At 36.5% G+C, this 25,829-nt stretch overlaps 1 protein-coding gene and 1 pseudogene across 2 annotated transcripts; one reads left to right on the forward strand and one right to left on the reverse strand.

The window, feature by feature from the left end:
* Positions 1–703: 703 nt before the first annotated feature.
* SEC61A2 (SEC61 translocon subunit alpha 2) lies at positions 704–25,172 on the reverse strand (the record flags this gene model as incomplete). The annotated part of the gene is made up of 11 exons (XM_084254471.1): positions 24,553–25,172; positions 23,454–23,519; positions 18,306–18,384; positions 13,618–13,749; positions 13,384–13,493; positions 7,632–7,785; positions 6,527–6,687; positions 6,004–6,201; positions 4,420–4,611; positions 1,965–2,041; positions 704–890 (listed from the first exon to the last, which is right to left on the reverse strand). Exons 1-11 carry the CDS (start codon positions 24,643–24,645, stop codon positions 704–706), a joined length of 1,449 nt encoding a protein of 482 aa, XP_084110597.1. The 5' UTR covers positions 24,646–25,172.
* On the forward strand, positions 19,654–20,004 carry LOC311183592 (small ribosomal subunit protein uS10-like; annotated as a pseudogene). Its single transcript has one exon. The product of its transcript is annotated as a small ribosomal subunit protein uS10-like (transcript).
* Positions 25,173–25,829: the final 657 nt, after the last annotated feature.

The following is a 25,829-nucleotide window of genomic DNA, read 5'->3' on the forward strand; positions in this document are numbered from 1 at the left end:
CAAGTGACCTGTTGGAATTCAAAGGCATAGCCAATACAGTCAAACAGCACCGACTGCTGTCACTGGGAAGAAAGAGGGATGAAAGACAGGAAGAGTAGTACCTTTAAGCCACTGTTTCTAGTAATAGCTTTAACTCTGAAGCTTGATTTTGCCCATCTGGATTAAGTGGCTGCTTTGAAAAGGGGCAGATAAGGGAGAGGAGGGGAAAAGGGAAAGGGAGCGTGAGAATGTGGATACTATGAGTTAAAAAAGTATAAAAATTATATCTAAAATATACATTAGATATAAATGTTCCAGAACTCATTAAATAAGCTCAAAAATACTGGAAAGTGGCGATTTGAACTACGTTTATTTTTAAATAAGTAGGGGGAATATTGAGTGTTTTGAATGTTGTGTGCAAAACTGATCCATGTCACCTTCTCACCGTCATGACTGAACACGGCAAGGCTGGCGCATTGGTTTCCAGCATCACAGGTAACACTACAGGTACATTTTTTAAACGAATAATGTAAACTTTAGTTTTAAGGCAGCTGGTACTAATGCTGCACACAGGCTTAGCTCGGTGCCCATTTCAGAAATGGGATAGTTAGCACTTCAAAACAAGAAACTGTGAGGGAAGAAAAGGAGAACCAGCATTATTTGACAAAAACAATATGTCAAAACATTTTCCCTTTCATACACACAAAATGAAATATTGGAACATTTAAAAAAACAAAGCACCCATCCCGCCAACTTCAGCCTGTTCCTTAACAAATATTTCAAAATACTGATAAATAATAGTGACTGCAAGCAGAATTCCAGTGCCAGAGCCAATGGCCCCCAGAAAGTCAGCTAACACCGACAGGGCTCCAATGCACAGCCCACCAAAAGCAGCTGCTGTGGGGATATACCTAGAAGACAAAACCCTGAGTCAAAGATTGCAGAGAATTGGTAAAAATATGACACTTAAAAGGAATAAGTTGTGCAATTTTATCCAATAGGAACAGTCTAGTATTGATGGGTGATAAATAGTAGTTAGATGCTGGTGAAAACCTCATGATTAAGGCAATAATTTCTGACTCCCTAACTTGGAGACACTGAGGAAAGACAATAGATGATTTTCATGGCAGAGGATTAGCATCCTCAATTGAGATTTAAAAATTAAAATCACTGTTCCCTTGTAAAGATGAAATGAAAACGCAGATCCACAAAAAACTTGTCCAAATACATTATAATAGCATTGTTCATGACCGTCAAAATGTGGATACAATCTACATTTCCATCTACTGGTAAACAGAAAAATGTGGTATATCCACATACTGGAATATTACTGACAAACAATGAATAAATCCTGAAAGGATTATGTGAAGTAAAACAAGCTACTCACAAAAGAGCATATATTTTATGAATCCACTTATGTGAAATGTCCAGAATAGGCAAATCCATAAAAAGAAATTAAAAAGTGGCTGTCTGGAGCTAGGAGATATGAATGAGGTGGGGGCAGGAATGGGGAGTAACTCATGGGTACAGGATTCTTCCTCGGTGATGAAAAACTTTTAAACATTAGATTGTAATAACGCACTCTTACTACACTAAAAAATCCACTAAGCCATACACTTTAAATGAGTGAATTACAGGTCTATGCATAATATCAATAATGCTATTATGAAAAAGCAAAAACTTGATGTCTGGAATCCACCCCAGACCAAATAAATCACAACTCATGGAGGTGGAATTAAGTGTTTTTAAAGCGCTCCCAGCCAACACTAAGGAACCTCTGACCTACAATAGTTTAAAACTGCTGAGCAATGTAGGGAACAATTAAAATAATATGTGTCAATTGATGTGGAAAAGATTTTTGTTAAATTTGGGTTCTTTTGTATGAAATTGAAGAAACATATTTTGAATATGAATTAAAACAAAGATCAACACTTGGCAACAAAATGCACATGAGTATATGCATAAACACCTGCATAAGACCTTACCTATTAAGCTCATGAACCATAGAGGTATCTCTGTGGCCCCTCATGACCATTTGCTGTTCTTTAAGCTGTTTAGCTACCTGCCAAGAGAAAAACAACTTTCAAAATCAAGTGCTAACATTTCATAGCTTATGATCTATCAGGTTCTGTGTGAAGTGCTTTCCCACACTAACAAGTAAAATTCAGAAAGCATGCGTGCAGCATCATTTCCATCACCCTTCTTCTCAGCAGAAGGCATAAGAGCAGAGGCTGCAATGCTGCAAAACCATGTTAGCCATGCAGTAAGGCCATGTTTCTAAGTTTTCTTGTTATCTCCCTAAAGAGACATACTAAGGAATAAAATGTTGGGTAGGGTTGAGACTATAAAACCCATTGTAAATCTAAGAATTGTTCACCGTCCAGGATGAGGGTGAAATTTTAATTTTTAATCCCTTTGGTGAGGGAAGTACCTCACAGTATGCTGAAATAAAGAGGTTTGGATCACTCTCTCCCCTAAACAGAACTGAAAAGAAACTAAAACCGGAATAAAATTAGTTCAAAGGACGATACAGACATTCATCGACAAAGGATTTTCCTGAAGGTTTTGCACTGAGGTTGGTGGCTTGCTGTGGGGAAGGTGAGTGAAGTGGCCAAAGATAGTGAAGTGGCCAAGGATGTCGCAGCCAGCTAGGTAGAACAGGCGAAAAGGACAGGCCTCTGTCCTATGGGGAGCAGTGAACATTACACGAGGAACTGTTAGGAAAGGGAGTTGTGCAGGCCTGCAGGGACAAGACCACGGGTGCAGTCCCCAGAGTTCAGTGGCCATAGGTTCAGCAGCAGGGAGACTGGCAGCTGGCAGAAGGGATAATGGACAAGGGACACTCCCTCCCCTTCTACTGGAAAGATCACACAAGAGAACACTGGTAGCAGTGTCACAAATGCACAGTGACCCTGACTCAGTTACAGAAAGCTGGTCAGTGGCAAAGCAAGTGTAAATGTCCTCTCCCCCTGCTCTCACTGAAGAGCACCAGTAAGCAATCGATGGCACCTGACAGTCCAGGCCCTGCAGCAGGCACGATGGCAGTGACCATCACCAGGAAAAGGACACAGTGGCTGCACCAGGTGCCCCATGGTGGGCAGTGCACGGCAGCCTGTGTCTAGTGGCTCACACTCTGCATATCTTGCCTGGCACATATACCACATGACTCAAGCTTGGTGTAACACCCTCCATGCCACAGAGAGGAGCAGAAAGGAGGTGGGACAGGAGCTTAGGGTCCTTGAAGCACCAAATAGCTTGCTTTGGAGAGAGAGGAGAGGAGGTAGAGGTGATCCATCAACCTAGAGCTGCCCTCCCTCCTCACCAAGAATGAGGCCCAGTCTGAACCTCAGCTTCTCTTCACTTCCTCACCACTTGCTGCCAATGTAAACAAAAAGGAAAAATAAAATTAACCCAGTGCCTCAAAAGGAAGACAGACAATATACATGCTTAGAAAGAAAGAAATATCTGAACATGAAATGGAAATTTCCAGAAGCAGAGAAGTCCAGAGACAGATACAGACACAGACACACACACAGACACACACTCACGTCCTGTATAGGACACAGAGATAGAAGACCTACCTGACAGAGAATTCAGAATAACAATTTTAGTAAATGCTGAATAAGGTATCGGAAAGGCAGTCAAATGCCGAAAGGTGAGTAAAGGATCTGAGAAAGGAGATCTAGGAACAAAAAGTTTTTCCACTAAAGAGAATGACAATATTAAAAGTTTGTATAAAAAAGAGATGCTAAATGAGATGAGGACAAAGATGGACAGCATTTTCAATAGAATTAACCTGGTAGAAAACAGAATTCGGAAATAGAAGATACAAATGTACAAATGGGAAGAGAGTGAGAAAGAAGACAGAATCAAAGTGAAGAGATCCTACGTGAAATATTGAACTCCTAAGAAGAGGAAAGATGAGGACAATGGGTATTCCAGGAGGAAAGGAAAGAGTGAAGGGAAGAGAAACTATTCCAAAAAATAGTAGCTGAGAAGGTCCCAAACGTAAGGAAAGAAGGAAACATGGACGTCTAGCCCATAGAGAAAACAGTAAGGGTAGTCCTCAAAAAATTAAAGACAGATCCACCATATGATCCAGGAATTCCACTCCTAGGTATCTTCCCAGAGGAGGAAGGAAGGAAGCAGTGGGGAGGGGGAGAGGGAGGAAGAAATGAATTAATAATACCCAGTTAGAGGGAGAATGGGAGGTGGGAAAATCAGGTGAAAGGGGCCAGTAGTACGGTGAAGGATAGATTTGATCTCTTAGTGATGAACTTAATGCAGTATACGCAGACATTGAATTACAATGATGCACAAATGAAACATATTCGATGTCACTTCAATAAAAAATGTTTTTGAAATAAATGTATTACAGAAAAAAAATTTTTTTAAACCTAAAAAAAATATGAATAAATAAAAACAAAACAAATCACTTACATCTTTGGCTGAAGAACCAGACACCTCTATCCATGTCTTAGAAAAGAATGCACATGATCCCAACATGAAGATGATATAAACAACTACGTGGACGGGATCCTCAAATATGGCCCCCATCGACTCAGGAGGAGAGAGATAGTAACAAAGGCCTCCCACTGGATATGAGCGCGCAGGGCCTCCACCACTGACATCCTAAGGAACAAGAATATAAAGGGCAAGTGGCCAACCCAGCTGGCAAGGAATACACTTTTATGACTTTGCAAGCTTAAAAATTATAACAGTTTTAAACTTAAAGAAAGTTACTGAGTTTGTATAAATTAAAGATTTACTTTTGTGTTTAATACCTTTATTCCTTCAATATTATACAGCAGTTATCTATTGAGTAAAAGACATGAATATATTAACAAAATAACTACTAGAATAAAGCATTATAATACCACTAACAAGAGAAACTCTCCTCCTGAGGGAAAATATTTGCAATCAATCTCTAATTACATTTAGAATGAGGAAATTTCTTAACTATGTAAAGAAGGAAGAATATTTTAGGACAAACATAGTTCTCCAAAGTATTCTATTGAATATGATCAATAAACTACTGACAAGAGAGTAATAACTCACTGCCTAAACTTTATATGGTTGGTACATTACAAGAAATAGTCTTTTTAAAAATCTTTAAAATGGAGGGTGTACCTGGTAGCACAGGGGTTAAAGTCTCAGCACTATAAGCTAACACCAGCCACTGCAGCACTGAGTTCACCAGCCAGGGAGCTGACCCACATGGCCCAGCAGACCTCTCCTGTCTCGCCTGCTGCTCCCCTTACCAGAGTATCTCAGTAGATCGACCTGTTATCCTCCCCACTCTGTCTCCGGTGAATCATCTCACGCCCCAGGCCCCGGCACCTCTGGCCTACACTCCAGTTCTTATGTGCATAAATAAATAAAATAAATCTTAAAAAAATATTTATAATGGAATTTTATCAACAAATTTTTATAGTAATAGAAATGAAAACTTTCATATTAAATAACCTTGTTAAATAAATACCTCATTAAAACATTCCCATTAAATAAGGGATAGGAAAAATTAAAAAATTTAAAATTATTAAATAAGAGGGAGGTCTCTGGTGGTCTAGGGGTTAAGTCTCAGCGCTATCACCATGGCAGCCTGAGTTCCAACCCTGGCCAGAGAGCTAAGCCATATAAGGCACAGCAGACCTCTCCTGTCTTACTGGCTGCTCCCCTCAGCAGTGTATTTCAGTAAATCTGCCTGTTCTGCTCCCCTCTCTAGACAATAGTGGAAGAGGATTACAAAACAGAAAAATCACTTTTATTAGAGTAGTTCTGATTTCAGCCTGAAAGGTCTCTCAAATGAGATGTGAAAATGCTTCCTAGGTAGTAAAATAGTTATAGGTATTAGATTCATAAGAATTACCAATTCTTCCAGATAAATAATAAATTCTATTACAGGTTAGGTGAATCTAAAAATATTAGAGCAACTGCTTCAATTATATAACACCTCTTTCAGTTAAAAATATAACCATGAAATTCAGTAAAATTAAACATTTAGAATAAATAAATAATACTCACTGCCCACTGTCCTAGTAAATTTACTAAAAAGTTGCCACTAAATCGAACAGACAGCATCTGGGAAATAACATACAGGTTTGACACTAAGGCCGACTGAAGAATAATGGGAATGTTTGAGGTGTAGAAGAGCTTGATGGGATAGCTGCTATACTGCCCTCGATACCGGGCTGACTTAATGGGCAAGTCAACACGAAATCCCTAAAAAAACAGGAAATTGAAAGTGAGTAAGAGGAATTGTACATATCCGTATTAAAGAATACAGAACAGATAGGCAAACAATAACAAAGGGAATATAAAGACAACACTAACAAAATTTTCCTTTCCCCCTTCACATTTTGAAATCCTTTTCTATTCCATAATCAGTAATATGTTGTACCTTAGACTCAAAGGAATGGCATTATTTGTTTGACTACATTTTGAATCACTGACTTGTTAGATACTAACATTTCAAATGGCATTGCCCTCTCCTTTTTAAGAAATAAAAACCCACAACCCACTTACTTCAGCAAGAGAATATACTTACCTGAAAATATATAACAACAGCAAACACAAAAACTGTAGCAATGAGGTTCATGAGATTAGGTAAATTCTGACGATAGAAAGCCTCCCTTAGTGCTCGGACTTTGTCTGTCCTAGTGGCCAATAAATGAAACAGAGCTATGACTGCACCCTCAAACTCTGTACCTAAAAAATTAAGACAGAAATTAACTATAGACTCATTACCCAAAGTTGCCACAAAAGTCAAACAAATAACCTTGAAATTCCAGTTGAGGGCAAAAAATATGAATCAAAATAACGTATCAGTGTTTATGATACAGCTAAGTGTGGAGTGTCTAGAAATCTTTAGATTACTAAGGCAAAAGTGTATCTCTTTAGCATAAATCTGAAATTTTCTCGAGACTATTCTTGCTAAAAACAGCCAAAGTGGAATAAACAAAAACAAATATTCAGTTCATAATAATTTGCCTCTTCTTTACTTTAGGGAACAGAAAGCAGTATGAGGGGTGCCAGGGAAGGGAGAAGCAGCAAAGCAGAATAAAGATGTCAGAATTAAAAGCTACATGTTACTCTATCAAGCTTGTCTTTGTGTATTAATATATGATCAATGCTATTTTCCTAAGGGTGGGATCAGTTTAGGTGTTAACCAGTACAAGTGTAGGATGCCATTTGAGAGAAGTGGAGATGGGTAAGAAAAGACAGAATGAATTATTTAAAAACTTAGGTGATATTAAAAAGTCAAGTTAAACTACAGCAAAGTATTAGTGCTCCCTGATACAAAGAATAAGAGTTTTTTCATCTGAAAATCTTAATCCACTACCTTTAATTGGAATGCTAAAATTGGCCAATCAATGTCTTCTGCAGCAATGGCTTTACACAAAGTTTTAAATATCTGTTTGCAACCACTGAGATTTTGCAAGTGAGCAGAGGCTAAAATTTAGATATTATTCTCTTTGAAGTAGTGTTCATACTCCACAAATCTCCACTTATTAATTTTTAAACAATTAGCTAGCACCAGTCATCCCTGGGAGAACAAACCAGGATGTCTAGGGCATGTACTGCTCAATACGTATTACTTTCCAGCACACATCCAGCAAATATCGTGCAGTTGCAGTCACTGTGCAATGTACCTCTGCCAGTGTTAATAGTAGTGGGACTAAAGGCCTTCCAGACAATGGTCTCACAGATGTTGGTGGCAATAAAGAGGGAAATACCAGACCCCAAGCCGTAACCCTTCTGTAGCAGCTCATCTAACAGCAGCACAATCAAACCAGCAACAAACAACTGTGGGGAAAGAAATGCAAGTAAGCAGAAGCAAGAATAAACTCAAAGAAAGGGGAAGATGAACACCATTGACTACTTTTAAAGTAAGGGCATTAAGATCAAATTATGAGCTAATTGTTGCAATATCACTATTATGATTGCATCTTTTAACCTGCTTTTAGTTTGGTTAGATGCTAGTACTGAAAATCTGATGATTAGAAATACCAATATTTTACATTACAAAGCAGACATTTCAACTTTTAAGGTATATTATATACATCATCTGAACAGCTTCTCTTCAAATGTTTAAATAAGATCTATAGAAAAACACACTAAAACAAAAATATTCAGTTGTAGAATTTATGATAGCAAGAAACTGAAACATTTCAAATACCTCCAAGTAAGTGAAAGGACCATTATGATATAAAAACAGGAGGCACCTGTATACTGCTTTAAAGGAAAAATATGTGACATGTGTTGATATTTTTAAAATATTACATATAATATCCATAGAATGAGTAAAAAAAAGTAAAGTATAAATTCATATGTACATAGAGTATAACAACATAAAAATTCATTCTATATGGTGATACCTAACATACAATTGAAGACAGTCAAGAGTTCACCAGATTCTAAAGCTCCTAATTTTTTTTTTAAGATGAAAGTGCAAAAGCATAAAATTAGTATGAAAGCATACTAATTTTAATTTTAATTTTTGTAAAACTGAAAATTCTTAAATTTTCCCCTTGGAGAAGACATTCCTGTGAAAATCTGCATCAATTAAAAATAACCGACAGGGCCCCCCCCCCCCACCCGTGGCACAGCTGGTTGAGAGCAGCGCTGTGGATTCGATTGCAGCGTGAATTCGATTCAGGCCAGGGAGATACCCACATGGTGTGGCAGATCTTGCCTGTCTCACCCGCTGCTCTCCTCAGAAGTGTCTTTGGCCCGTCTGCCTGTTCTGCTCCCCGCTCTGCCTCTGGTGAATTCTCTCACCCTCCTGCACCTCTGACCTGTACCCCAGTTCTTATATAAAATAAATAAATCTTATAAATAAATCTTAAAAAATAAAATAAAATAACCTACAGCCTCAATGATATAACCCCTTACTAAACTTCATAATCCAATCATGAGAGGGGAGAAAATATGCTTCTTACCTGTCCCCATTTTAAAGACACCTTCTTAAGAAAGGAGGAGATACCATTTCAATTCTTCCCAATAGAAACCTCCTATCCTCATACCTGATATCCCGAGAACTAACTACATTACACATTGCAAGCATTGCAAGCATGCTTACTTTCCACAGGTTTTTTTTTCCCCTTTAACTGTCATTTCTATGGTTATACAGAGCCTAACTTGTCTATATTTGCAGTCTTTAAGTTTGATTTTCATTAGATTGGAGAAAGAATGCAATCCTCAAACTTCTAAGACAGCACATGCCAATAACCCTTTGCTGTTTGAAGCCCAAATTTGACATTTCAACAAGATAAGAGAAGGTCTTACTGCTGAGATTTTTTTTTTAAGCCACAATTATGTAGCGACTAAATAAACATAATACTCCCAATCATAAATACAGAAACCTGACCCCATATAAGGAATAGTCCACAAACTATCAGTCAACCAAAACTATTATCACAGGTTTCCGATATTTTTTATTGAAGATCCCCATGCCCTAAGAAACAACACAGCATTCTCACATACGCTTCTTAAATTAAGGGAAAATCTATATATTCAATCTTCCTAGAGGCAACAAAATAAGATCCTTTTGAGTATAAGAGTGAAGGAGAGGGCCTCCCCAGTGGCGCAGCGGTTGAGCGCTGGGTTGCAAAGCTGTCCGCAGCCTCTGCAGCGCCGGTTCAATCCCCGGCTGCTCCCCGGTCACCGGAGGAGGGTCCCGCATGGCGCGCAGACTCTCCTGCCGCTGCCGCTCGCTGCTCCCCTCAGCAGTGTACTTCGGTCCTTCTGCCTGCTCTGCTCCCCGCTCTGGCTCTGGTGAATCCTCTCACCCTCCCGCGTTTCTGACTGTACCCAGTGCATGTATAAACAAAACAAACAAACAAACAAACAAATAAATAAATAAATAAAACATGCCTCTATAAAAAAAAAAAAAAAAAAGAGTGAAGGAGAAAGAAAGAAAAACAGACTGAACCAGAACAGCTTCTGGTTTTTTTTCCCCTCTTTCTTTCTTTTCCCTTCACAGGCACCAAATCACCTGTGCCCATACTCATTGGTACCCACAGATACCCAGAGATTTCTAATGAAATGACCTATCCAAAGTTACACAAACTTAAAATAATCATAACCTAGAATCTCCAGACCCTGGTTTAGACCAATGTCCATCAGACTACAGAGTGATTTGTGTAAATTCTGAGAAAATTCAACTCTTATATTTTCTAATGAAAGAAATCAATTATAGGGACCTAAATGAGAAATGTTTTCTATAATTGAAGAAATAAGATAAAAAATGATAAAAAGCATGCATGCCTATAAGAGGTATGAGAAACGAGGAAGTTAAAGCATCTCATTGAGCAAAATGGTGATAACTGAATACTAACTCCATGTTTTTGTACAATGCACAATATGCACAGATCTCTAAAGATTTCAAAATCTCTAACTGAAAAACATTGACCAAGTGAATGAAACAAGAATAACTGAGAAATACCTTAAGTTGTAACCCTTACATAACAGCACACAGGTGCTTCTAGGTGAAAATACACTAATTCAATCGTGTCTCTTCAGTAGTGTTAATATTTTCAATGTTAGCAAAGCCTTAAAAAAGATGCAAAAAGGGGGCCTCCCCTGGTGGTGCAGCGGTTGAGCGCTGTGCTGCAAAGCTGCCTGCAGCCTCTGCAGTGCCGGTTGCATCTCCGTCAGCCTGCAAGGGTCCCACATGGCGCACAGACCCCTCCTGCCGCACCCGCTGCTGCCCACAGCAGTGTATTTCTTTGTCAGTCTGTCTGTCTGTTCCGTTCCCCGCTCTGGTTCTGGTGAATTCTCTCACCCTCCCGCACTTCTGACTATACCCAGTGCTTATATAAATAAATAAATAAATCTTCTAAAAAAACAAACAAAAAAAGATGCAAAAGGGGCCTCCCGGGGGGCGCAGCGGGTTGAGTGCAGTGCTGTGAAGCTGTCGGCAGCCTCTGTAGCGGGGGTTTGATTACCAGCGGGCCAGGAAGATACCCACATGGCAGGGCAGACCTCTCCTGCTGCTCCCCTCAACAGTGTCTTCAGTCCGTCTGCCTGTTCTGCTCCCTGCTTCTGTCTCTGGTGAATTCTCTCACCCTCCCATGCCTGACTGTACCCCAGTTCTTGTATAAATAAATAAATCTTTAAAAACAAAAACAAAAAAAAGATGCAAAAGGGCTATTACTCACCTATAGTCAAACATGACAAATTTCTCTTTACATTAACACTAGAAGAATTAACCACAATATAAGTGTGTATACTAGAATTTATGTAAACAAATTAGCATATATCCATTTTACTTGTTTCATTCCTGGTATATAACTATTACTTGATTTCTGATAATGGAAAAAAAATAAAAACAGTTCAATTTCATTTTGTATCAATTGAAAGTCATACTTGACTCTAGCATAAGTCAATATTTTATCTAATTAACCCAGAACTAGTTAGCTAAGATTTCTCAGAAGTTTAGACATCCTTAGTAAGATACTAGAAAAAAATTTACTGATGCATAATGCTCTATAAGCTAGAAGTCAATTGAATCTTAAAAAATCAAAGTTATTCTACTGGTTGCACAGTAAATGCTTTAAAGAAATACAACTTAAGACAACAGCTGGTAGATCAGTACTTTCAACACTGACAAAAGCATATGAAGAGATCCTAAGCACTGAAAGGTAACAAAATCAGTTTCAGAGGATCTTTTTTCCCCATGCATTGCAACTCCTCCACTAATTTCCAAAAACCATAAATTTGCAGTCAAGTGTTTTTTACAATGGAGAAAAAAAAATGTTATTCTTTAAAGAAATGTACCGTGTACCAAATGAGAACACACTAGAGCTCACGCAACTACCAAAGAACCTGACAATCCATGAAAAATTCCTCCCCTCATCAAATGACAAAATACTACCATCTCATAAATATTTTGAACAACTCTTTGTACTAACTCTTTGTACTGAATCATGCTCACTAAATAATATTATGATTTGACTCTCGTATAAGATTTCTTATTTTCGGGCCTCCCTGGTGGTGGAAGGGTTTAAGCACCGCACTATGAAGCAATCCACAGCCTCTGCGACACGAGTTCGATCCCCGGCCGGCCAGGGAGAAACCACATGGGGAGGCAGACCTCTCCTGTCTCGCCTGCTGCTCCCCTCAGCAGTGTATTTCAGTCAGTCTGCCTGTTCTCTTCCCCACTCTGTCTCTGGTGGATCCTCCAACTCCGCCTCCCCAGCCCCACCATCTCTGGCCTGTGCCCCAGCTCTTGTATGCATAAATAATCTTTAAAAAAAAATTATTAAAAAAAAATTTTTCTTATTTTCAAAAAAGTCAATCATGCCAGTCTGAGAGATGATCATATTTCTCCACATGTGTTAAAAAATGGACATTTTGCTTTCATTCAAAAATCATTTTTCCAAACTTGGTTCCTTTTAAGCATCAAAAGAAATTTTCTAAAGCAATCCTAAGTTCATAGGGAGAACAAGAGGCATTTCCAAGAGGCCCAGGACTCTAGCTGCCCAGTGTTTAACTTAATCACACTTCCAATCCAAAGTCCAATGAATAACTATTATTTAACTTAACTGCATTAATAATTATTATTACAAAACCCAAGCACATCCTGTCCTTGGGTAATTTTTATAAATGGTCTTTAAGGGTTATATGTGAGAGAAATAGCTCCCAAAATTTACACACTTTAAGATACCAAGTAGAGGGATGATAATGTTGGTGTTTAAATTAAATTCCATTCCAGATTGTTCAGCATGCATTAAAAAAAAATACAGAGTATATGGATGTTTATATAACAGTTTGCTGGTTCTAGATGTTATTTGTAATGCCATTATTTTGTGTGCCACTAAGAAAGAAAAAAATACTGCCAATTAAACTGACATAACTCATTACAAAGAAATTTTATTTTCTACTTATAACAAAAAGTATTTCAGACTTAGACATAATATAGTTTGTGTACACACAACTATATCATTACAACAGCAACAATAAAATCAGCAAATTTTTCTAAGACATTTTAAAGAGCAATTAACCTCATACATGTTATATTAACGACATGCAGAGATGTCCTAATCATTACCTTATACCTATGACTAAGCTGGTATACAGAGGCATTGCACTGCCCCCTGGCTAATGGCAATTGTAAGAAAACATCTGATTCAGAGACGTAAAATATAAAAAATGTGCATCTTTTAACTGATGAAATACAGATGATGACTAATTCTTTATATTATATATGAAGAGGCTCTCACAAGAAATTTTTAACTTATATTCATATAATACTTATCTTTTCAATAATCAAGATATAATTAAATACTATAATTCAAAAGTAAGAAAGTGAACTTATCAATCACCTAAAGAACTGTTACAACAAATAAAAGAGGTCAACTGCTTCGTTATCTGTGTACAAAATAAACCAGGATTTCTTACCTGAATAATGATAAGGAGACAGATTCCAGCACCCATTTCAGCAGGATCCCCGTACATGCCAGTCATGACATACACAATGGCTTGCCCAATGGTAATGATCATACCAAACACTGGAGAAAATTGGAGAAAAAGTAGTACATGCTTACAACCAAAGACAAAAAAACACCAGAAAAACATATTGACCAAGAAAATTCTCAAATTCAGAAAAAGCTCTGTAATTGTATTAATTCTTACATTTCTGGGCTCCATTGAATAGAGCTCTATCTTTGGGTGTATCTCCAACTTCAATGATTTTCGCTCCAGCTAACAACTGCATAATCAAGCCAGATGTTACAATTGGAGAAATACCCAATTCCATTAATGTCCCTAAAAAGAAAAGGGAGAGAAGTAAATAATCTTTACTACACACATGCATATTAATTTAGAAAACTCCCGGGTCTTAGTTATATCCACTAAGAGACACACTGAAACGTTAACATACAAATTTTCATTTCTTGGGCCTCCCTGGTGGCGCAGGGGGTTAAGCACAGCACTGTGAAGCTATATGCAGCCACTGCAGCATGAGTTCAATCCCTGGCCGGCCACAAAGCTACCCACATGGCACAGCAGACCTCTCCTGTCTCGTCTGCTACTCCCCTCAGCAGTTAGATCAGCCTGTTCTGTTCCCCACTCTGTCACTGGTGAATCCTCTCCCCCCTCCCCCCACCTGTGGCCCATCCCCCAGTTCTTGTATGCATAAATAAATCTTTAAAAAAAAAAAGTTTCATTTCTTAAACACTGACTGCTAAAAAGTTCTCATTTATTGATACAATCTTGCAACAATGCATTGAATAAACATTACTACAAATAATATAAAAATCAATTCCTGTAAACTCTAAACTTAAAATATCAAAGAAATCCTTTGAAAGAAATCTTCCAAACCTACTGCTCAAATCATTATTTTAAAAATTTAAACTAACACTTTATTTTAATGCAAAATAAAATTACATACCGTTAGTAAACTCCTATTCATAATTTAAAATTACACAGAATGCTATTTAAAACAATGTTGTAGAATATTTAGTTGGCATGAAAAATGTTTATGAAAGTGAGTGGAAAAAAACACTGAAAGCACTATGTACAATTTGAATTCATTTGGTATTTAACTGGAAAAACAATTTCATATTATTTCAGTCTGGTTGTCAAGATTTTTGTATTGCCACTTTTATCCAATGGGATTATGGATGATTTTTATTTTCTTTTTTCTCTTCCATTTTCTGTTTTTCTTTACAGAAAATATGTATTGTACATATTATAGTGAAAAATAAGAAAACCAATATGCCAAGTGTTTAAGGTAACATGAAGAACTAAGTAACTCTAAATGGTCAAAACTGAATTTCCATTGGCCATTCTGTCACATTACCCCTTTAATCCTGGATTTTATAAATGCTGAGCATATTCTAAATGTGAGAAAATATTCCATCTTAGGAAGATTCTTGATTTCTTCTCAGATACTTTCAAAGGAAAAAAATTAAAACATTTCTTATTGTTAAAGCCAATAGACTGGGGGGAACAAGTCAGTTTTTTTAAGTTAACTTGCCAAAATTTGTAAGAGTCAAATGAATCTGGTCCAAAAGTAAACCCAATCAAGCTTAAATGAAAATTTGATATAGGTAATATAGCACTCCAAATCAGGAGAGAAAAGAAGGCTAAATGAACTTCAGCCAATAACTGACCATTTAAAGAAAATTAAACTTAGATTCCTTAACCCATAACTTATATCAAAATAAAGGAACAATAATGAACTGAAATTTTAACCATAAAAGACAAATGACATAATTACTAAAATTGAGTATGCTTATAATTTCAGAAGACCTTTCTAAACATGACAAAAACATAGAAACCACAATAAAAGATTAATGACATGATTAGATACAACTATGAAATTTCCAAGTGCCAAAAGACAGCATAAAAGTTAAAAGAAAAATACTCAATCTCAAATGACAAAGACCTCAAATCTCTAATATGCAATCAGCACATTACTCCAATCAAAGAGCTCTAACAAATCAATTTTAAAGTGAACAAACCAACGAAGAAAGAATTAAGCAATATATGGCAGCTGCTCCCAAAAATGCTCTTTCTCAGGAAAATTCTGATAATATAGGAGAGAATACCAGTACCAATTTATACCATGTAACACTAAAGCTCTAACCAAATCTGACCGAATCTGGTATAAATCCTGGTAGTATGGAATTTTCAACTAAGAACCAAAAACCCTGGGAGTTGTTGGAGCTGAATCACTAAGAACAGGTCCTACTCCTTTTAGCTGAGGTCTAAGAACTGCCTTTGGTGCCTCTACCTCCTTAGTTGTTCTGCTGCTTGTTTAGAGTTCACAAAATAACCAGTAACCTCTCAATAAATTCCATTATTATGTTTAAATTAGGAATTTTCTATTATCCAAAAAAGTAACACATTAATGAAGTCTACTCATAGAAAAAATTCAAATATTTAATAATATAAAACGATATTCAAGCTCACCAATACACAAAAGATTATCGCTTAAATAAGTTAATAATTTTAACTATTGACCTTCCACAGCTGGAAGAGAAATGCTCATTTTCATATACAGTTGCTGAAAGAATAAAATAATAAACCCTTTTGGAAGATAATTTAGTATTATCTATCAAAAATAAAATGTACAGACATTGTAAACACTCTAGAAATGCTGTTAAAATTATGTAAGAGTGTGACAGCATTTGCTAAAGCATTGTTTACAATCACATAAAATTGGGAAAAGCCTAAATTTATGACAGAAGAGAACTCTAATGGCTTGGAAAAGTTTCCTATCGTACTTAGAATATACTCCTTACCTCATTTACAAGCCCTCCCTTTTCTGGGTCTTGGACTCACATGCTACACTGTGTCCTACCACTCTTCCCTCTTTCCTTATTTTCTTCTAGTCACAACAACCTTCTCAATGTTCTTATCACATCCCCACATCAGGATCACCGTACTTGCTATTGCCTGGAATGTTCCACAGATTTTCACATGGACCTCATTCTCATTTCCTGAAGATCTCTGCTCCAACATCACATCCTTAAAGAGGCCTCCCCACTTCTCCAAAACATACTTCATGTAGAATCTACTTCCCTGAACAGAATAATATAAACTACATGACACTAAAAGCCATCTTGTTCACTGCTCTAATCCCAGCACCTAGCACAAAGATTGGCACATAGTAAGGACCCAGGAAATATTAGAAGTGAATGAATGATTAAATAAACCAAGGCATATCCATATAGTGAAACACAATATGGCTATGAAATGAAATAACTCATCCAAAGTATTAAGTAAACACACTAAACAGCAGAACAGTTATATAATAAAATTTTAATTGAAAAAAAAAAACATAGATTTACATGTATGACGATGTATACAGAGAAGAGGTCTTAATTCATCAACCAATTATTATCTTTTCAGAAGTTACTCCTGAGAAGTGAGACTTTCATTTTCAGCACTCTATAAATCTGTGTGTGTGTGTGTATATATATATTTATTTATATATATATAGTTCATATATTTTAAAAATAATCCAATACTACTTTTATAATCTAAAAAATATTACCCCCAAAATATCTGACTATTAAATAACTATTTAAAGTGTTTCCAAAAAAACAGCAATCACTATTACCTAAATGCAAGAAACCTCATGATCCAACCCTTATTACTTCTTCTACCTCACTGACCAGCATCCCTGACCCCACCCCACCCTCGGACCCTCTAAACCTCCCAGAATATATCCTGTGACTTCAATGCGTATGCATTAGTTCAATCTTCTCTCTGTTCCTTTAGTCCAAAACTGGACCCCAATTCAAATGCTCTTTTAGAATTATCTCCTTTCTGAGATTTCTTGACCTACTAAACATAGAGCTTCCATATGATCCAGCAATTCCACTCCTAGGTATTTACCCAAAGGACACAGAAACATCAATTCCAAAGAGCACCTGCACCCCTAAGTTTATAGCAGCACTATTTACAATACCTAAGCTTTGGAAACAACCCAAATGCCCAAAAATAGATGACTGGATCAAGAAGATGTGGTACATATACACCATGGAATATTACTCAGCATTCAAAAAAGATAAACACATGCAATTTGCAGCAACATGGATGGCGCTGGAAGGGATCATGCTCAGCAAAATAAGCCAGAAAGAAAAAGAAAAATACCGGATGGTCTTACTCATAGCAGGAATCTAGAAAACTTAAGTAAGGGACCAGGAAAAAGAATAACTATAAGAAAGAAAATATCAAAATCAACAAACAACTATAAACCAGAGACACTCTATGGGGGGTGGGGGGAAGGGAAAGGAGGGGTTGGGGTCAAAATAAGGGGGTTGTAATTGTATGGGGAATATAAAAATAAAATTTAAATAAAAAAAATATTATCGAAGCAAAAAAAATAAAGCCAAAGAGTCACTCTTTAAAATGTTTAAAAAAAAAAAAAAAAAAGAATTATCTCCTCTCTGACACCACAGATCAAGGCTATTCACCAAGGAAAAACCAAAACAATAGATTTCAGAGGGTCAATGAATCCCCTGAGATTTTACATAAAATCTGTATGTATGAGTATAAATGCATTTTTCTTGGGAAAGGTAAATTTAATTAGATCTTCAAAGCAAACATGACTCATGCAAGAAGAATGGCAAAACAAAGTTCTAGAACACACCAATCATTTCAGTCTCTACTGTACCCCGAGACTTCATACATATTTCTATTATTATAATAAACACACAGTTTTGTAACTATTTACATCTTGGTCTCTTCTCCCAGGCAATGAGTTTCTTCTATTATATCCTTTCCCTTCCTGTAGATGTCAAAAAATAGTTGTTTCTGGATCTATTTGATGTCAGTAGTAATATGGAGACAAGCAAAGGAGCACATACCTCTGTTGGATGCAAGAATAACTCTCATCCAGTAGAAAGGATCTGCAGAATCTGATGACATGATTCCAAATAGCGGTATCTATAATATTACATAAACTATTTTACACAAGTGCATTAAATAAATTTGTAACTAATATAATGTTTGAACTTAATTTATAATGTATTAAACTCATGTTTGCAATACCTAAAATAAGTCATGCTACTACTCATATTCTACAACAAAAACAAGCACACCTTACAGGTAAAGTTCTTCAAAGAAAAACACAACAGAAATCATTACTTACAACATATTACCAGTATTAAATACTAATAAATACTCCTATAGGTACAAAGATCCACTGCACAACATGAATATAATTAATACTACTGTACTGCATACTTCAAAATGGTTAAGATGGCAAATGTTTTGCTTTTTTAACCACGATTTAAAATAATACTATCAGGGCCTCCCCGGTGGCACAGCAAGTTAAGCGCAGCGCTGTGAATCTGTCTGCAGCCTCTGCAGTGCAGGTTCGATTCCCGGCTGGCCAGGGAGATTCCCACATGGCGCAGGAGACCTCTCCTGCCTCACCTGCTGCTCCCCTCAGCAATGCTTTCAGTCCATCTGCCTGTTCTGCTCCCCACTCTGTCTCTGGTGAATCCTCTCACCCTCCCATGTCTCTGGCCTGTACCCCAGCTCTTGTATAAATAAAATAAATCTTAAAAAAAATAAAAATCAGTAAATTATAGGCTATATCTATCCAGTCATAGAATAATTTTACGAAGTTTCATGCATTAATGACAGCCAAGATCAGTCACATTCTAAATGTAAAGTGAAGATGATATAAACAGTGGAATATCATGTAGCACTAAAAACTGTGCTTACAAAGTGTATAATAACATGAGTAAGTACTTATGTCATAATATAAAACAATGGTTCTCAATCTGGGGCAATTTTAGCTCCTACAAGGACCTTCTGGAATAACTGTTGACCTTTTTTTTGTATCCACAAACTGGGGGATGGGGAGGATGCTACTGGCATTGAGCTGGTCTGGGATGATGCTGAACATCCTACAATGAATGGGACAGCTCTCCACAATAAAATACTTTCTCACCTAAAATTCAATAGCACTACTGAGAAACCCTAGAATACAAAGAAAAGTACAAAACTGTATAAAGTAAAAGCTCAACATTGTAAATATAAATAGGAAAGATGAAACAAAGTCTTTTAAAATCCTGAATAGCTTTTTTTCCATGCAAGACATGGTAACAGTTTCACTAGCATTCTCAATGGTGGACTCCTGTTTCCTGACTCACCACTGTCCTCTCTCACTGAGGAAAAAGTCAGTCAGGAAGCCACTCTGCAGCCATGGCTTTTGAAGATGGTGGAAAGACAGCTGTGGAACCGGAGGTGGGAATTCAGCAAATTAGAATTACTCTAACCATCCGCAATGTGAAATCTTTAGGTGTGTGCTGACTGGATCAGAGGCACAAAGGACAAGCCCTCAAAGTAAAAGGACCAGTTCGAATGCCTACCAAGACTCTGAGAATCATTACAAAGAAAATTCTATGTGGTAAAGGTTCTAAGACTTGGTGTAGTTTTCAGATGAGGATCCGCAAGCAACTCATTGACTTGCACAGTCCTTCTGCGATTGTTAAACAGATGTTAAACAGTATTGAGCCAGAAATTGAGACTGAAGTCATCATTGCAGATACTTAAGTCAACCTTTTAATAAACTGATAATCATTTGTTAAATAAAAATCTTGAACAGTCGAACAGTGATTATTTGTAGGTAGTGGGATGATGGCTTTCTCTTCCTTATTCTTTTTAGTGTTTATCCAACTTTCTAAAATGATCACATCTTACTTTTTAATCAGTAAAGAGAAACACCTAATTTTAGACTGCTTCCTAACTTGGCATTGATCATAACTCCCCCAGTCCTCTTTGGGGATTAGACACAAAGAAAAATATTTCTAATTTCAAAAACCTCTATATGAAGCTGATTAAAAAAAAAAAAAAGTACCAAAAGCTGCTGCCAACAATTTTAAACAACCTATCTCGTCAACCTAAATCTCTGGATGTGTGAATTTATTAAATGGATAAAAAATCAATGAAGCAAGAACCATGGATATTTTGTGTACCCTACAGTTACAGATACACTTCAACTAAGGTGAGCGCTGGAGAGGAAGGAAGTTATTGTACAAAAACCAATTAACATTAAGGATATCCATACCAAAATACTCCCTAAATGGGGAAAAGATCAATTAGTCAAATTACTTTCCTTAATTGTATCTCACAGAGATAGCCATTACCAGTTAGATGCTTTGTGGGATACTGAGCAAGAAAAAGTCAGCTGACCTCCCCTAAGCAATTATATCCCCTCCTTTCCTATAGTCAACAGGATTATTATAGTCAGTTTCTAATTTTATTCCTCCTAGTAAATTCTATAGTTTCAAGATCATATTCAATAGTTGAACAGCAACAGGAGTTATTTTTCTATGAATTTATCAGTCACAGAGTTGTAGACTTCAACCCTATATGACATGTAGCAACAGGTTTCAACTTGACAAAATATAATTTAATATCTCAGGGAAACAAGCATTCTGAGTTTTAACAGAACCCTGAAATGAGCAAACAGAAAATTAGCACTACCAATTTCCAAAGACAGTGTGAAGTGAAAACCTAGCAAGATATTTCTGGGTTAAGATGGCAAGTTACATTTAAATTGCAGAACCTAGGGCCTCCCTGGTGGTGCAAGGGGTTAAGACGCAACCTATGAAGCTAACTGCAGCCTCTGCACCACCAGTTCGATCCCTGGCCAGGGAGCAACCCACATGGCACGGCAATACTCTCCTGACTTGCCCACTGCTCCTCTCAGCAGTGTATTTCAGTCAGTCTGCCTGTTCTGTTCCCCACTCTCTCTGGTGAATTCCCTCACCTGCACCTCTGGCCTGTACCTCCATTCTTGTATGCATAAATAAATAAATCTTCAAAAAAAAAAAGAGCTACAGAATTATAAATTGCAGAACCTGCCCTCCCATGATATACAAGAAAACACATTTTTTAAATAACATGTAAAATAAAAGCCAACAAAGAATTTTAAAAAGGGGTGGGGTAGAGACTGGGGTAGACTGTCTATAAAATAGGCAAATAAGAAAAAGGATAATAAACCTGAAGCACAGGGATAGGGTGGGGTAGAGGATCCACAGACACAAATTGAGGAGTAAAGAGACAAGTTCTAGAGCTGCTAACCATCACAATGGAAAGGCAACAAAATCCTCACAATTCCCACAGCATTGCAAATCTGGAGAACAGCAAAGATAGGTATATCTTTTTGCCTCCTTTAGTTAGGACAGTGGAGAAAAAGCAGCTGAGAAGAATTAGAGAGAAAAGAGCAATGGGACTCTAAGAGAACAGATGATTACATGTCCCACACTGAATTGGGAACTGATCTGAATTCAACAATGAAATAGAGCCCTTCTCAGCCAGAAGGTAAGAACCCTTATGTGACATGTGTCAAAAATCTAAGAAGAAAAAGAGCAACAAGTATGAATCTCAAAAAGCTAATGAAGGGCCACCCCAGTGGTGCAGCTGCCAGTGAGGGTCTCCCATGGCGCACAGACCTCTCCTGTCGCGCCCGCTGCTCCCCTCAACAGTGTATTTCGTCAGTCTGCCTGTTCTGCTCCCCGCTCTGGTCTGGTGAATTCTCTTGCCCTCCCACACTTTGATTATACCCAGTGCTTGTATAAATAAATAAATCTTTAAAAAAAAAAAAAGCTAATGAAGCTAATCAAGTCAGCCACTAAGGATACTTTATGATCTCATTTTTTTTTTTAATTGTAAAAACAAATCAAAGGAACAGAAAGCAGATCAGAGGCTACCTGGGGATGGAAGATGGGGGTTGAATAGGAAAAGTCACACAGACTACAGTGGTAATGGAAATATTGTAGAGAAACAGTAATTGATATACCATCTATTGAGGTAGTAGGTACCTGGTTTTTTATGTGTGTCAAATCCTTCAAAATACACACTAAAAAATGAATGTATTTTACTGTGTAAATTCTAACTCCCTAATTTTGATTTTCTTAAAATGAAGGGGAGGAGAATTTCTAGTATGTTCAAAAGAAAATGGTAGAAATATGGATAACTGTCCTTTCTTCTATTTTTCTGTACTTTTTAAAAAGTTCTCTTTACTTGACCACCCAAACAACTGCAAACTATGTAGTAAAATATTCTAAGGCTCAATCATTGCAGTCTTCAAAATAATGTACTTGGCTTTTCTCCACAATATGAATCTAATCATTTTATGCTTCCTAATTTTTTCTAACTTTCTTATATATATCTCAAGAGTTTTCAAAATCCTCAAAAAACTTCCACTTAAATTAACTAACTTAATCCTCACAATAATCTGTGACATAGGTAGGTCACAGTTGTATGAACTTAATCTGTGCAAAATTTTATCCAAAGAGAGCATTAACTTTTATTAATTTATAAGTACAGCATATCTCTGGAGTTCTAAAATTAGGCTTTGGGAATTTTTAAAATTAATGCATGCTATTAACAACATGATAAAAGCAAACAAAATGGAAAAATACATATGTCAAAGGTTTAACAGTTTTTTAAAGATTTATTTATTTATACAAGAGCTGGGGTGCAGGTGAGAGGTGAGGGCGGTGAGAGGATTCACTAGAAACAGAGTGGCGAGCAGAGTAGGCAGAGCTACTGAAATACACTGCTGAGGGGAGCAGTGGGCAGGACAGGAGAAGTCTGCTGTGCCATGTAGGTAGCTCCCTGGCTGGCCTACTATTGAACTTGTGCTGCTGTGGCTGTGGATAGCTTCACAGTGCTGAGACTGGGAGGCCCCAAAGGTTTAACCTTTTTATATACAAAAACCTGTCCTACGTTTTTAAGGAGAAAAATCTCCAGGAAAAAATGGGCAAAAAATATTAACTGAAAACTAAAAAAAAAAATGTTCAAACCAACAAGTAAACCAAAAGAAATATAAAACAAGAAAAACATTTTCACTCATTACAACATTTCAACTTATTAAAAAGAATGATGCTCAAAACCTATATGTTTATGATTTTAACTAAAATAAGTTTGTCAAATTCTAACTAACTAAATTCTTAGAATAGTATGGAAACTTATTTAATATTATGGTTACATACCTGACAACATACTAAGAAAATGAAGAGAGTTATAGCAGTCCATAATACCTTCTCTCTAAACTGGATCTGTACAACAAAAAAAAGGAATGATCACTCAAAAGCAAGAAATGGCAAATATAAAGAAAAAGTACATATTAAACTTAACCTACATTTCCAGTCATAATACGTTCCCATATGTACTCTTACCGTTGGTAGGAGCAGCTAACAAAAAGTTGACCTTCACAAATATACTTTAACAGGAATTAACTAATTTAAATATAGGCAGGTCTTATCACAATGGACCATGTTAACTGGACTGAAAAGGATGCAAAGCAAGACACAGATCCAATATGCACACATACCAATTTGCATAGCTGCCTGTAATGTAACAGAATGTCAGAGAATATGAAAAGCTATAGAATATCTCAAAGCAATAAAAAATATATACTTCTAAAAAAAAAAACCAGTAAGTTTAACAAAAGTTTTACCTACCTCCTTCTATAACCCTATATTCCAGTTAGTTTCATGGGAAATTAGAAGACAGAAGAGGGGAATGTCTGTTATCTTGAATGAACAGTATTATGGAATTTCTTTATCTAAGCTCCAAACGTGCACACCAATGGAAGAACAATCTGATGCAGTTGCATTAGCTTCTGAATGTGTTTGTGTGATTTTTCTTTGCATTGAATGAATCCAAAAAATGGGAGGTATAGACCTTAACAATCACAATTCATTTATGTGAACCAGGAATACTTTCAAAAACCAACCCAGTACATTGGGTGATTTACAATGCAGTGGATCACACTGTTAAAAAGCACAGTTCATGACAGCAATTATGAAGGATGACTATAGACAGGAGAATACTATATCTTATATAACGCAGAGACAAAGACACTTGTTATGGAAATGCTAGAACTTAAAGAAATGTCACTGTTGATACCAGAAAAGAATCTACAGCCACACAGACAGGTCTATCCTATCAACAGTTTTACCCAATTGCGAGAAGAAAAAGTAAGAGTTTTCCAATTACAACAAAAAGGGTACCGGAAAGTAAACCAATCTTGCTAATTCACCAAAGTTAATTCGGCTATCTTCTATATTACTGAAAAATTATACTTACCTTCCTTTCAGGTTTCTGAATTTCTGGTAAAACTGCACAGAAAGGTTTGATAACTTCTAAAAATTTGACTGTTAAAAAAAAAAGAATAAACATCTTTTTATAAAAAGAAATTTCTTTTTATAAAACCAAATCCAAATGTTCTCTTAGTCAATCCACCACTAAAATTAATCCTTTTACTCTTCATTTCAAATACATAAGGAAGAAAAATAATTCAAGCATCAAAAAATCCAAAAGGTTAAAGGGCTAAGTAGTAGAAATTTAAAAAAAGTTTCCTTTTACCATGAGTTTGCATACTCATGCTTGCATCCAGCCCTTTTATATATATCAAAAAAAAAAAAAAAAGACGATTCAATGAACAGCCTAGAATCAATAAAAGAAAAAATGCAGTCTATTATGGTATCCACCAACAATGTATTATAGTAGAAAACAGGAGGCCATCAGAAGAGAAACAGAAGAGTACAACAGAAAAATGGATTGGAACAGCAGAACTGATTTAATTTAAACTGAAAAATGCTGAAATGCTTAAATGAGAAAAACCATGCAATGACCTTCAGAAGATAACTTTTACAAGCATACAGTCTCTACTTCATTTCATTAAGTTACTATTCATTGAATGGTGTTCTCCCACTTAATCATCTCAATGTACTTGCTCATGTACAATAAAATCAGCCAGAGAATGACAATTACATTTCATTAGAGAGTATTGTTTTCCCAAACTACTCTTACAATATAAAAAAGATAAGCTAAGGATCTTCAAGAACAGATACTATCGTCTGGAATGAGTCAAGTCTTGCCAAAGAACTGGAGGATGAAGATAATAATCTCTCAAACTTAAGCCTTTGCTAAGGTCTGAAATGTGCAGAAACACCAGAAGTCACAACTAGCTATTACTTAAGAGCATCTTCCCCTACAGACAATGAATTCTGTATAGTAACATCATGAAATTGATTTAAAACTGACAAGTAATTTCCCCAGTTAGTCAAAAGTTCACTGTACTATCTTTTAATAAAACCTTTCAAAATGATGGCATTTACAGATGTTTGCTAAAGAATTTAGAAATTCTCATGAGCAGATGTTTGCTGCCTAAGTACCATTTTGGACTAATATTTGCAAAGCAAATGTAAATTATGAAAACATTCATCTTTAATGCAAAACAAGTTATCAATCACCTGGGGAAACTTCCTGGCGTCTCTTAATACCTTTTCCTTCTCACCTCAATCTATGCCACCCACCAGATTTCTTGGTATTTTATTACCAACTGTGTTGGAACATTCATG

Source organism: Talpa europaea (genome assembly GCF_964194135.1).
Source record: "Talpa europaea genome assembly, chromosome: 14".
NCBI lineage: Eukaryota > Metazoa > Chordata > Mammalia > Eulipotyphla > Talpidae > Talpa > Talpa europaea.